At 39.3% G+C, this 14639-nt stretch overlaps 2 protein-coding genes across 2 annotated transcripts in view; one reads left to right on the forward strand and one right to left on the reverse strand.

Annotated features, from left to right (window-relative positions):
- Positions 1-14639, reverse strand: part of IQGAP2 (IQ motif containing GTPase activating protein 2) — a 228687-nt gene that overhangs the window by 73780 nt on the left and 140268 nt on the right.
- Positions 7413-13259, forward strand: F2RL2 (coagulation factor II thrombin receptor like 2). Its single transcript, XM_057740864.1, has 2 exons — positions 7413-7660; positions 12056-13259. The coding sequence occupies exons 1-2, from the start codon at positions 7597-7599 to the stop codon at positions 13120-13122; spliced, it is 1131 nt and encodes a 376-aa protein (XP_057596847.1). The 5' UTR covers positions 7413-7596; the 3' UTR covers positions 13123-13259.

The following is a 14639-nucleotide window of genomic DNA, read 5'->3' on the forward strand; positions in this document are numbered from 1 at the left end:
CCAAATACCTTCATAACTTATCAGTGTGGAAGATGCACCGTACAAACTTTTACTCAGATGAGAAGTTACAATCCCACCTCGAAGCTGAAAGTATTAGTTTTGTAAGCTAAACCCAAGAGAGACTTTGCAAATCAAAAGAATTTAAGTCAACAGTTTAAATCGTGACCCACTGAAGTAAAGGTTGCTAGAATTAAATGCAAAACCAAGAGTAAAAACTGAATCCTACCAGTGTAAGGTCTCCCTTTAATTGCTCACTAGAAGACTGGAAAGAGGATACTTATAGGATGGCCGTGACTCTACCTCCAGCTAAACAGCCAGGTTCAACGTATGGGTTACAGACGGATTAAGTCAACAGGAAGTAGGCCACCTGAAAATTGAGTCATAAATTTCTGAATTTAGATGATTCCTAGAAAATAATTTTAAGTAAACAAAAAAGTACACTCTCTTCAATATTTCGAGGTTTTTGGTTATTCTTTCTGCAATAAAACAGCATTCTATCTCAGTTTGTGCTACCATATATGATTTGGTTGAAGTATTAAACACTGACTTTTGATTAAAAACTCTTAAAGTGATAACACTTAATTAAGATGCGAAAAGTTTACGCAGATCAATTTCTTCCCACCTTATTCCTCACCCTTAAGTCAAGTGAAATTTGCACTTTCTGATTCTTGCTGCATTTTTTTATGCTCTTTATTGGAATATAATTGCTTTACACTCTTGCACCAGCTTTTGAGGTACACCAAAGTGAATCAGGTGCACTTATACATATATCCCCATATCCCCTCCCTCCCGCGACTCCCTCCAGCTCTCCCTGTCCTGGCCCTCTAAGGCATCACCCATCATCGAGTTGATCTCCCTTTGTTATACAGCAACTTCCCATTAGCCATCTTATCACAGTTGGTAGTGTATATATGTCTATGCTACTCTCTCATTTTGTCCCAGCTTCCCTCTCGCCCTCACGTGCCTCCCAACCCCATGTCCTCCAGTCCATTCTCTGCATCTGCATCTTTATTCTTGCCCTGTCACTGGGTTCATCAGTACCAGTTTTTTTTTCTTTTTTTAGATTCCGTATATGAGTTAGCATATAGTATTTGTTTTTCTTTTTCTGGCTTACTTCACTCTGTATGACAGACTCTAGGTCTATCCACCTCATGACATATAGCTCCATTTCATTCCTTTTTATGGCTGAGTACTATTCCATTGTATGTATGTGCCACATCTTCTTTATCCATTCATCTGTTGATGGGCATTTAGGTTGCTTCCATGTCCTGGCTATTGTAAATAGTGCTACAATGAACATTATGGTACATGTTTCTTTTTGGATTATGGTTTTCTTTGGGTATATGCCCAGTAGTGGGATTACTGGGTCATATGGTAGTTCTATTTGTAGTTTTTTAAGGGCCCTCCAAACTGTTTTCCAGAGTGGCTGTACCAGCTTACATTCCCACCAAGAGTGCAGGAGAGTTCCCTTTTCTCCACACCCTTGCCAACATTTATTGTTTCTAGATTTTTTGATGATGGCCATTCTGACCGGTGTGAGGTGATACCTCATTGTGGCTTTGTTGCATTTCTCCAATGATTAGTGATGTTGAGCATCTTTTCACATGTTTGTTGGCCTTCTGTATGTCTCCTTTGGAGAAATGTCTCTTTAGGTCTTCCGCCCATTTGTGGATTGGGTTATTTGCTTTTTTGGTATTAAGCTGCATGAGCTGCTTGTATATTTTGGAATTAATCCTTTGTCCCTTGCTTCATTGGCAAGTATTTTCTCCCATTCTGAGGGCTGTATTCACGTCTTGTTTATAGTTTCTTTTGCTGTGCAAAGCTTTTAAGTTTAATTAGGTTCCATTTGTTTATTCTTGATTTTATTTCCATGATTCTAGGAAGTGGGTCAAAAACGATCTTGCTTTGATCTACGTCATAGAGTGTTCTGCCTGTTTTCCTCTAGGAGTTTTATAGTGTCTGGCCTTCCATTTAGGTCTTGAATCCATGTTCAGTTTATTTTTGTGTATGGGGTTAGGAAGTGTTCTAATTTCATTCTTTTACATGTAGCTGTCCAATTTTCCCAGATTATTGAAGAGGCTGTCTTTTTTCCATTGTATATTCTTGCCTCCTTTGTCAAAGATAAAGTGCCCATGTGTGCTTGGGTTGACCTCTGAGTTCTCTATTCTGTTCCATTGATCTTCCTCTCTATTTCTGTGCCACTACCATACTGTCTTGATCACTGTGGCCTTGTAGTATAGTTTGAAGTCAGGAAGCCTAATTCCACCAACTCCCTCTTTCCTTCTCAAGACTGCTTTGGCTATTCTGGGTCTTCTGCGTTTCCATACAAATTGTAAGACTTCTTGTTCTAGTTCTGTGAAAAATGCCATTGGTAATTTGATAGGGATTGCGTTGAATCTGTAAATTGCTATGGGTAGTACAGTCATTTTCACTATGTTGATTCTTCCAATCCAAGAACATGGTATGTCTCTCCATCTGTTTGTATCATCTTTGATTTCTTTCATCAGTGTCTTATAGTTTTCTGCATACAGGTCTTTTGCCTCCTTAGGCAGGTTTATTCCTAGGTATTTCATTCTTTTTGTTGCATTGGTAAATGGGAGAATTTCCTTAATTTCTCTTTCTGCTTTTTCACTGTTAGTGTATAGCAATGCAAGAGATTTCTGCGCATTAATTTTGTATCCTGCTACTTTACTAAATTCATCGATTAGTTCTTGCAGTTTTCTGGTAGAATCTTTAGGGTTTTCTATGTATAATATCATGTCAACTGCAAAGAGTGACAATTTTACTTCTTCTTTTCCAATTTGGATTCCTTTTATTTCTTTTTCTTCTCTGATTGCTGTGGCTAACACTTCCAAAACTATGTTGAATAATAATGGTGAGAGTGGACACCCTTGTCTTGTTCCTGTTCTTAGAAGGAATGCTTTCAGTGTTTCACCATTTAGAATGATGTTGGCTGTTGTTTTCTCATATATGGCTTTTATTACGTTGAGGCAATTTCCTTCTATGCCCACTTTCTGGAGAGTTTTTATCATAAATGGATGTTGAATTTTGTCAAACGCTTTTTCCGCATCTACTGAGATAAACATATAGTTTTTATCCTTCAATTCCTTGATATGATGTATCACGTTGATTTGCGTATATTGAAGAATCCTTGCATTACAGGGATAAACCCCACTTGATCATGGTGTATGATCTTTTTCATGTGCTGTTGGAGTCTGTTTGCTAGTATTTTGTTGAGGATTTTTGCATCTATATTCATCAGTGGTATTGGCTTGTAATTTTCTTTTTTTGTGACATCTTTACCTGGTTTTGGTATCAGGGTGATGGTGGCCTGGTAGAATGAGTTTGGCAGTGTTCCTCCTTCTGCTATATTTTGGAAGAGTTTGAGAAGGATAGGTGTTAGCTCTTCTCTAAATGTTTGATAGAATTCACCTGTGAAGCCATCTGGCCCTGGGCTTTTGTTTGTTGGGAGATTTTTAATCACAGTCTCAATTTCCGTACTTGTGATTGGTCTGTTCGTATTTTCGATTTCTTCCTGGTTCAGTCTTGGAAGATTGTACTTTTCTAAGAATTTATCCATTTCTTCCAGGTTACCCAATTTATTGGCATATAGTTGCTTGCAGTAGTCTCTCATGATCTTTTGTATTTCTGCAGTGTCAGTTGTTACTTCTCCTTTTTCATTTCTAATTCTGTTGATTTGTGTCTTCTACCTTTTTTTCCTGATGAGTTTGGCTAATGGTTTATCAATTTTGTTTATCTTCTCAAAGAACCAGCTTTTAGTTTCATTGATCTTTGCTACTGTTTCCTTCCTTTCTTTTTCATTTATTTCTTATCTGATCTTTATGATTTCTTTCCTTCTCATCACTTTGGGGTTTCTTTGTTCTTCTTTCTCTAATTGTTTTAGGTGTAAGGTTAGGTTGTTTATTCCAGATTTTTTTGTTTCTTGAGGTAGGACTGTGTTGCTATAAACTTCCCTCTTAGAGCAGCTTTTGTTGCCTCCCATAGGTTTTGGGTTGTTGTGTTTTGTCATTTGTTTCTTGGTTGTTTTTGATTTCCTCTTTGATTTCTTTAGTGATTTCTTGGTTGTTTAATAGTGAATTGTTTAGCCTCCATGTGTTTCTATTCTTTACAGGTTTTTTCCTGTAATTGATATCTAGTTTCATGGCGTTGTGGTCAGAGAAGATGCTTGATACAATTTCAATTTTCTTGAATTTACCGAGCCTTGATTTGTGACCCAAGATGTGATCACTCCTGGAAAATGTTCCCTGTGCACTTGAGAAGAAAATGTATTCTGTCGTTTTTGGATGGAATGTCCTATAAATATCAGTGAAGTCAAGATGGTCTAATGTGTCATTTAAAGCTTGTGTGTCCTCATTTATTTTCTGTTTGGATGATCTGTCCATTGATGTAAGTGGGGTGTTCAAGTCTCCTACTATTATTGTGTTACTGTTGATTTCCCCTTTTACGGCTGTAAGCATTTGCCTTATGTATTGAGGTGCTCTTATGTTGGATACATAGATATTTACAGTTGTTATATCCTCTTTTTGGATTGATCCATTGATCATTATGTAGTGTCCTTCCTTGTCTCTTGTAAGAGTCTTTACTTTCAAGTCTAATTTGTCTGATATGAGTATTGCTACTCCAGCTTTCTTTTGACTTCCATTTACATGAAATATCTTTTTCCATCCCTTTACTTTCAGTCTATATGTGTCCCCTGGTCTGAAGCAGGTTTCTTGTAGACAGCATATAGAAGGGTCTTGTTTTTGTATCCATTCAGCCAGTCTGTGTCTTTTGGTTGGAGCATTTACTCCATTTACATTTAAGGTGATTATTGACATGTGTGTTCCTATTACCATTTTCTTAATTGTTTTGGGTTTGTTTTTGTAGGTCTTTTCCTTCTCTGGTGTATCCTGCTTAGAAGAGTTCCTTAAGCAATTGCTGTAAGGCTGGTTTGGTGATGCTGAATTCTCTTAACTTCTGCTTGTCTGTAAAGCTTTTGATTTCTCCATTGAATCTGAATGAGATTCTTGCTGGGGAGAGTATTCTTGGCTGTAGGTTTTTCTCTTTCAGGACTTTCAGTATATCCTGCCACTCCCTTCTGGCCTGCAGAGTTTCTGCAGAAAGATCAGCTGTTATCCTTATGGGTTTTCCCTTATATGTTATTTGTTGCTTTTCTCTTGCTGCTTTTAATATTTTTTCTTTGTGTTTAGTTTTCATTAGTTTGATTAATATGTGCCTCGGTGTATTTCTCCTTGGGTTTATTCTGGGTGGGACTCTCTGCTCTTCTTGGACTTGATTAATTATTTCCTTTCCCATGTTGGGGAAGTTTTCCACTATAACCTCTTCAAATATTTTCTCAGACCCTTTCTTTTTTTCTTCTTCTTCTTGGATGCCTATGATTCGAATGTTGGTGCGCTTAATGTTGTCACCAAGGTCTCTGAGACTGTCTTCCATTCTTTTTATTCTTTTTTCTCTTTCCTGTTCTGTGGCAGTTATTTCCCCCATTCTATCTTTCAATTCACTTACTCGTTCTTCTGCCTCAGTTATTCTGCTGTTTATACCATCTAGAGTATTTTTAATTTTGATTATTTTGTTGTCCATTACTGTTTGTTTGCTCTTTAGTTCTTCTGAGTCCTCATTAACTGTTTCTTGATTTTCCTCTCTTTTGTTGTTGAGATTTTGGATCATCTTTACTATCATTACTCTGAATTCTTTTTCAGGCAATTTTCCTATTTCCTCTTCATTTACTTGGTCTTGTGGGTTTTTTTCCTGCTCCTTTGCCTGCAAGGTGTTTCTTTGTTTTCTCATTTTGTCTGATTTAAAGGATTTGCTGTCTCCTTTCCCTATGCTGCCTAGTAGTAATTCCTCTTGTTTCTGCCCTTTGCCCCCTGTGGTGGGGTTTGTCCAGTGTCTTGAGTAGCCTTCCTGGTTGGGGGGTTTGGCGTCTGCTTTCTGATGTGTGGCTCTGTGTCTTTTCTCTCTGATGAGCAGGGCTGTGTCGGGTGGTGTGTTTTAGGGTATCTGTGAGGTTAATATGGCTTTAGGTAGTCTGTGTGGCTGAAGGGTGGGTTTGTGTTCCTGTCTTGTTTGTAGTTTGGTGTGAGGGGTCCAGCACTGGCAGTTGCAGACAGTCAGACAAAGCTGGGTCTTAGACTCTGATACAAGGTTCCGTGAGAGTTCTCTGCAGTTAATCTTCCCTTTGTCTGAGGACTCCCTAGTAGTCTAGCAGCCTGGATTCAGTGCTCCCTCCCCAGAGCCTCCTACTTGACTTCTGATGGAGTAGTCCAGACTTCAGAGGTTGCCTGTCCCAGTTATGTCGGGATATTTGTAGGCCTTTCTCATGTACAAGGTTGTTTGCTGGTGTTCAGCTGGTTCTCTGTGGGAATTATTGTGTCTTTTGGTGTATTCCTGATGCATCTGTGGAGAGGGATGCATTCCACGTCCTTCTACTTCGCCTCCATCTTCCTTCTCCCTTGCTGCATTTTATAGTCAACAGGCTATTGGGTTTTCTGGCTTAGCGTTTAAGTTTCGTTAATTACAGGAAAATTTGTTATAATGCAGTTTTTTTTCCACTATATATTTAATTATATCCTCCAGAATAACTACATATAAAAGCTTATGTGTATCTTTATGTGTATATTAAACAACAATGTGAATGTGCTTAATATTACTGAGTTGTACACTTAATAATGGTTAAAGTGGTAAATGTTATGTATATTTTACCACAATTAATAAAAAAAGTTTATTGTAAACCTGCTCACCAATACCCATGGGATAAAGGGAGTCCTCTGAGTTTTACTGTTGTATTATGATTTCAGTTTAATCAAATAGTATCTTTTTTGGGGGGATCCCTAGTTATCTGACCCTATAGTATTATTGAATGGCTCAGAATACGTTGAGCTGTGGCAAAACAAAACACAACGAAACCAAGTTTTGGCCAAGGATTGATGACAAATTCAGACCACTGTGACGCTGAAGGAGAATTTTCAAAGTAATCAAGTGCTTAAAACAATTTTAACTTCTTAAAAAAAGTCTGCTTACCATGATTCATTTAGTTTACAATTACGTAATGAGTTTAAGAATTAAGATTTAAAATAGCTGGAAGGATAAAGGAAAGGATAATTTCTGACAGCTCAATTACTAAGTAGAAACAACACTCTCGAAGTTCATTTTTATACTGGGTAAAAATGAGATACGGGACAGATTCAAATCTAACTGCTGCTCAGCATCTATTTGCAGCTTACTTCTGCCAAGGACTGTTCTTAACTGCATTCATTCGATGCACATAAATACACTGGGTGGGAATTACAGCTTCTCCCCAGAATGGACTAGGAGGGGTGGGGAGGGGTTAAATGACCTTCTCCGGGGATAATGTAACATGCTCAGAGGCTCAGGCTGAGTCATGCACACTGAAACATGAGTGCTGTCACACCCTTTCCTTGCAGAGGACCTGGGCAAGCTTCCTGTCTGCAGAGCACAGGAGAACACGCTTCTACAGAGAGAACCAGGTTTCCAATTGGTGCCGACACATGGAACTGAGCTGAAACTGTACTCCCTAATTTTACACATTTGAGAAACAGGCCTCAGATCATCAAGATGAAAGCCATCATCTTTGCAGCTGTTGGAGCACTGCTTCTGTTGCCTGCTTCCTGTCAAAGCGGTAAGCTCTTTTCTTACAGGGTAGAGTGGGAATGCTGGTTTGTGTCCCAAAAGTTAGCTAAATCTAATGTCTTTAACATTTCACACACATTGCACCCCAAAAGGCAGAGTTTGATCTTAGTTATTAAAAGGTGGACTCATGGGTGTGAAGAGATGCATTTTGTCCACCATTCCAATCTTGTCAAAGACTAAGTGTTCTCTGCTGGTATTTAAAATTTTGTGGCATAGTCAACACGTTAGATCAATACAATTAAGTTGAGAATCAATTTTCTTTAACATTAGTTTTTTACTTTCTAAGAATTTCCTCTGATTTGGCAAAGATAACATTTTTTTTAAAGAGATTTAAAAAATCCTATGTTTATACCTCCTGGTGAGCCGCAGGTGGGGGAAACAAGAATACTCCCTGAAAGATGGAGTGGTCTGCTTTCAGTAATCAGTGATGCTAATGAATTAGTGTTTCCCCAAAGAAATATGTTTCCTATTTCACTCAATACAATATTAGCCTGTAACCTCCTGCTTGCTCTAAAATTAATCATTTGGGATAGGGGTATCCACAATCCCCTTCCTGTTGGGGTCCCACTCCAGTCAACATTTTAGGAGTGGAAGAGCTGAAGGGAAAAATTGACAATGATGGGGGAAAAATAAAAATTAAACAAAAAACCAAGGCTCTATAAAGAAATGCAAGATGCCTTAGAGGACTGGGGCGGGGAGGGTGGGGGGGGACTCGAGGGTGGGGGGAGTCAAGGAAGGGAGGGAATACAGGGATATGTGTATAAAAACAGATGATTGAACTTGATGTACCCCCCAAAAAAATAAAAAAATAAAAAAAAAAAAAAGAAATGCTGCTTACACTGGTAGTTGGAATCACTTAGGTGGCTGAAGGACAGTGCTGAGAGAACCAGCTGAGAGCAGTAGCTCCTGAGGGATTTACAGATAAGATAAGTGAGTGCTCTTTCTGGGAGTGGGTGAAACAAAATGAAGCAGAAGAGCCAAAGAAATGGGGTGTGTAGAGGTGGTTCCTTCAAGGTGCTGGTGGGGTTTGGTGGACATGAAAAGGGAGGAAATTAAAAGATGACAAAGTAAGGGGATAGCGGGGAGTAGGGGAGATAAATTAGGAGTCTGGGATTAACATATACACACTCCTATATATAAAACAGGTAAACAACTAGGGCCTACTGTATAGCATGGGAAACTATATTCAATATCTTATAATAACCTATAAAAGAATCTGAAATATGTATATATATTTATTTTATGTAAATAAAACTGAATCACTTTGCCATACACTTGAAACTAATACAACACTGTAAATTAACTATACTTCAATTTGAAAAAATTATTAAAAAAAATAAAAGGTGACAAAGTGAAAGGAAGTGAATTTGTTTTCTTCAGTAGGGGCTGGGGAGAAACGTGAAGGAAGACTCCATAATTTAGTGGCTGAAGTCTGTTCCCTTTGGATCAGTCCCTCTCCAAGGCCTTTTCTCAGGTTGAAAAACATTTCAGAAACATCATGCCAAATGGAAACCTGTATAAAAACCTCAATTTAACGAATACTATTTCTTAAGGAAAACCAGGCTCTAGGCAACAAAAGACTTATTCAAGCTGAATCAGAGCCAGAATTCTCATGGAAATGGAATCAACGCTTGTTCAGAGTCACTGTTTAGCATGTTTTCAGGCATGATGTCTTGCTCAATCACTGGAATTTTCTGAAAACTGACAAACCCTAGGTTTCAATAGCTCTCTTATCAGATCTGGAAGGGACGTAACTCGTATAGCATGTTTTTCAGCCCCCATTTTCCAGCTTTGTGCCTGTCTGGAAAGGCACTCTCTTTGAGTGATGTCAGATGCAAGAATTTTCCAAAATGCCAAAGTGAGCAGAAGGATTTGAGTGGCTGTACTCAAGTGTTATACAACATGCCTTCTAAGTTCACCTCTACACACTGGCACAGAGGAATGCCATGTCCCCGATTTTTCTTTCCTCTTCTCCAATCTTTCCTCCCTTCCAGGAAACCTGAACACTTCCCCATCCTTGCTTGTTCAGGCAACACTCTCCCTCTGTGTTACAGCCCGAATTCAGTTTGTGCAATCTCACGGTTATGAGGGAGGCTTCAATTTCACCCAGGGGCAAACTGGTAGAGATTAAAGCAGGAAGAGAAACTGGCTTTGAATTAAGAGCCAGGTTACTAAACACTAACCTCAAGGATTCAACATGTAGGAATTCAGAGCTCACGTGAAAAGAGGTAACTGGCAGAGCAATGGCATTTTAAATCGATATAAGTATTTGGTTTATATTCAGCATAAAAGTCCATCTTAAGGTAACATTAGAAATGTGCGAGAATCTACCTCTTCTACATATCAAAGATTAATTTGTGGAAAATTACATAGTGAAAAGTAGGTTTGAGTGTTAAGGTTTATTTTGTTTTTGAAATTGCTCTTTCAAGAATTAAGATGATTAGTATCAACGTGCCACGTAAGTGCCAAATATTTATAGTATGTAATTTATTTCTATCCTCTTTTTGTTTTTTCTCATTTCCAACTTTTGGAATCATCAATTTCTTCTTCTGATTTTTCTTCCTTTGTCTCCTTTCCCCTTAAAGTCTGGCATTTCCCCTCAAATCTGCCTGTGGGTTCTTCCTTCTCACATCTCTCCCTAGGACATTCAAGCACGAAATCAAAGTACGGTCCCTATGCAGACTAAAATACCCATACCTCCCATTTGGGCTCCTGAAATTTTGGACTTCATATTTAAGTCTTCTAACCTGTCATGGGACATTTTATATTCTAATGTCCCACCAGCAATTCAAACTCAGGAATACACAAAACTGAGATCTTAGCTTCTCTCTGTGTTGCACACTCAGTTCCCCTGCCCCGTCCCATGCTCCATCCGCCTCTCCTCCAAGACATCCAGAGTACCAACCTCCCAGTCATTTTTGCTTCCTGCTTCTCCTGCACGGTCTCCAGAGCCTGTCAGATGTCAAGTCCCTTTGAGCCCCCATTACAGTCTCCTGTGTTCATGTTCACCTCTCCACTGCCATTGCTCCAGCTCTGTAACCCACCAACTTGAGTTTAAATGATTACAGCAGCCTCCAAATCAGACCCTCTCGCCTCTGATTTCTTACCTTTTTAGCCTTTTCTCTACACTGTCATCAAAGTCATCTTAAACACAAGTCAAATCATGGTTACATCCGTTTCCTATTGGTGCTGCAACAAATTTCCACAAACGAAGTGGCTTAAAACACTATTATGTTTCTGAAGGCCACAAGTCCTAAAATCAAGGTGTCAGCAGGGAGGCTCCAGGGGAGAATCTGTTTTCTTGCTTTTGTTGGCCTCTGCAAGTGTGTGCATCCTTTGGCTTATGGCTCCTTCTTCGACCTTCAAAGCCGGCAGCATAGCATTTTCCAGTATCTCCAACTTTGACCCTTTTCATCCCCCTCTTACAAGGAGTCTTTTGATTACATTTGGCCCACCTACCAATCCAGGATACTCATTCCATCTCAAGACCCTGAAGCACATCTGCAAAAGTCCCTTCTGCCATAGAAGGTAACATATTTATAGATTCTAGGCATTAGCAGATGGAATCTTTGGGGAGCCATCATGCTGTCTACCTCAATGGCCATCCCTCTGTTCACAATTTTGACTGTGTACAACCCCAGCATCTGTGAATGGGCACATGATTTCTTAGTACAGTTGAGGGGCCCTTCAGAGATTTGGCTGTAACATACTCTTTCAACTTCATCTGTCAGAGGCACCTTAATTGCATAAGAATGTGTTTTTGTGCATCTTCTCCATTAGTCTGAGAGTTGAAGACAGGGATGGTGTTGATTGAAAGCTGTGTATCACTGGCATATAAATATATGCAATAAACATTTGTTGAATCAACTTATCTGATGTTCCCAGATCCCATGTCAGCCTTCACAGTCTTTTCCCATTCATCACCAACAAGAATCTTCTTCTATTAAGTTCCACCTCTTTACGAACCTTGTTCATCTTGGCTCACGCTCATCTTTACCTTGATCTTCTGCTCAAACATCTACACCTATTAACTACTGTCCAAATGCCTATACAGTTTATAATCAATATGACATTAGCCTATAATGGTCTGATGTGCTATTTTTCTTTCCTCTCACAGTATCAGTATCATAAACTCCTTATGTACAAGGAGTCGTCATCTTGTTTGGGTTCCCGCACGGGTTAGTTAGCCTGCTGCTGGGGCATATGATGTACATTAAATGCATTCCTGTTGATTACCTGATCTATACTGACTTTTTAAAATAAAAATGACCCTAAATTCTACCATTACAGAAATTATGTAGCAGAAGACGTAGTTTTATTGTCTCCTGAACCATAGATGTGACTCAGTGACAAATCATATGTTAATACTTCTTTTCAATTACAGGCATGGAGTATGAGGCAGACAATTTGGCAAAGCCAATCTTACCTATTAAGACCTTCCGTGGAGCTCCCCCAAATTCTTTTGAAGAGTTCCCCCTTTCTGCCATAGAAGGCTGGACAGGAACCACCACAACTGTAAAAATTAAATGCCCTGAAGAAAGTGTTTCAAATCTCCATGTGAATAATGCTACCATGGGGTACCTGAGCAGCTCTTTAAGTACCAAACTGATACCTGCCATCTATATCCTGGTGTTTGTAGTAGGTGTGCCAGCCAACACAGTGACCCTGTGGATGCTCTTCAAGACCAGATCTGTCCGTATGACCATCTTCTACACCAACCTGGCCGTTGCAGACTTTCTGTTTTGTGTTACACTGCCCTTTAGAATAGCTTACCATCTCAATGGGAACAACTGGGTATTCGGAGAGGTTGTGTGCCGGGCCACCACAGTCATCTTCTATGGCAACATGTACTGCTCCATTCTGCTCCTCGCCTGCATCAGTATCAACCGCTACCTGGCCATCGTCCATCCTTTCACTTACCGGGGGCTGCCCAAGCGTACCTATGCCTTGCTAATGTGTGGACTGGTGTGGACAACGGTTTTCTTATATATGCTGCCGTTCTTCATTCTGAAGCAGGAGTACTATCTTGTCCAGCAGGACATCACCACCTGCCATGATGTCCACAACACATGTGAGTCCTCGTCTCCCTTCCAACTCTACTACTTCATCTCCTTGGCATTCTTCGGATTCTTAATTCCATTTTTGGTCATTATCTACTGCTACACAGCCATCATTTGGACACTTAACGCGAAAGATCGTAGGTGGTTGTGGTATGTTAAGGCGAGTCTCCTCATTCTTGTGATTTTTACCATTTGCTTTGCTCCAAGCAATATCATACTCATTATCCACCATGCAGATTACTACTACAACACCGATGGCTTATACTTCATCTATCTCATAGCTTTGTGCCTTGGTAGCCTGAATAGTTGCCTAGATCCATTCCTTTATTTTCTCATGTCAAAAATCACGGATCACTCTACCACTTACCTTACAATGGTGAAATCATCTTAGAGAACAAGGAAAGCTGTTTGTGAAAACATACATTCTTTGGGATAACATACGCATAGTGCAAGAAGCTCTATTCTCTAGCTCCGTTTGTGAGCCCCTAAGAAATAGTGTTTCAAAATAAAACATTACATAAACACTAACTTAAAAAAAACTATCAGTATTTTAAGAATGAAAATGCAGGAGAAAAGATATCTCTGGTCTCTTTATGGAACTGACACAGCTGACTGACTGGTACTTCAAGCTCTTTAAATATGCATCTTTCCTACTTCTAAGAAGTTTCTACTCTAGTAGATTTGGAGGAGGAGGATGGAACGAGGGGCAAGGGTGCAGCATGGGGGGAAGCTAAGATCTCAGTTTTTATTATCTGATGTCATTTTTAATTCTTCTGCCTCCTTCAACTCTCATGCTAGTGGCTGCCACATCAGCTGATTGTGTGTGTGTAACGTCTCTCAGTAGGGTCCGTTATCCTAGCCTCACCTTTGCCTTCTAACCATTCATCACTGTCAGCTTATCTCCCACTTCTCAGGCCACTGTCAGATTAATCTTCCCCAAAGACCAGTTTGAATACATCATTCAAAACCTCCAGTTCAGAAACCTCCACTGACCACTCACTGCTTGGAATAAATTATAAATCTTCGGCTTAGCATTCAGGGCCGACATCAACTTTATATCCCAGAAAACCTGCATATGACGTAGGTACTGGCCGAGCTTCTTGCTTCGCTGTGATCTAGACTTCTCCTCATTCTGCCCCTGCCTCTAACTGGAAAGGTATTTCTAATATGTTTGCTTTCATTCTTTCCATCTCTCAAAGTCCTCAAAGGACCACTCTTCCCTGACTCTCTAGCCAGAAGTTCATTTTTCTCGTCTGAACCTTCAAAGCACTTTTTTGTATTTTTATTATGGTATTTATATAGAGTTCATTTATATACTAATATTAATTCCATAAGCACTTATTAAGCACCATATGTAGTAGAGAAGGGGCTTGTCCCCTACCTTCTTTAAGCTTCTTGTAGCAATGCCAGACCCAAGTCTTCCTAGGGTCTGTGGGGCCAGGCTCCATGCTTTGTACATCATGTGGCTGAATGAATGGAAGAATAAAATCCCAAAGCATCTAAACAGCATGAAAGCCAATTAAATTCATACTGAGAAGGCAAGGTATTCCGTATGACATGGCACGTTATTTTTGGTTGGCCACATTAAAAAAAAAAAAAGAAAGAAAGCTAAGAATGTATTCATGAGATCTTTTATAAGTTTAAAATGGCTCCATCATGTTTGTCCTTATACATTGTTTTTAATGGGCAAATGATATTTGGTTATAAATGCCCAGTTTATTCCTGTAGGGAAATGACTACATTTCCCTTAGTTTAGAGATTAGACAGAAGGTGGAATATTAGTGATTAAGGGCAGGAAGGATTGTGAGATGAATTTCCAAGTCTGTAGGAATGTGCATTACCATATACTTTGTAGTGCCCATCAAAACAATAAAAAAAATTTTTAATGTCTGTTTTTGAATGTGCAGA

The sequence above is a fragment of the Hippopotamus amphibius genome, chromosome 1 (assembly GCF_030028045.1).
Source record: "Hippopotamus amphibius kiboko isolate mHipAmp2 chromosome 1, mHipAmp2.hap2, whole genome shotgun sequence".
NCBI classification, from domain to species: domain Eukaryota; kingdom Metazoa; phylum Chordata; class Mammalia; order Artiodactyla; family Hippopotamidae; genus Hippopotamus; species Hippopotamus amphibius.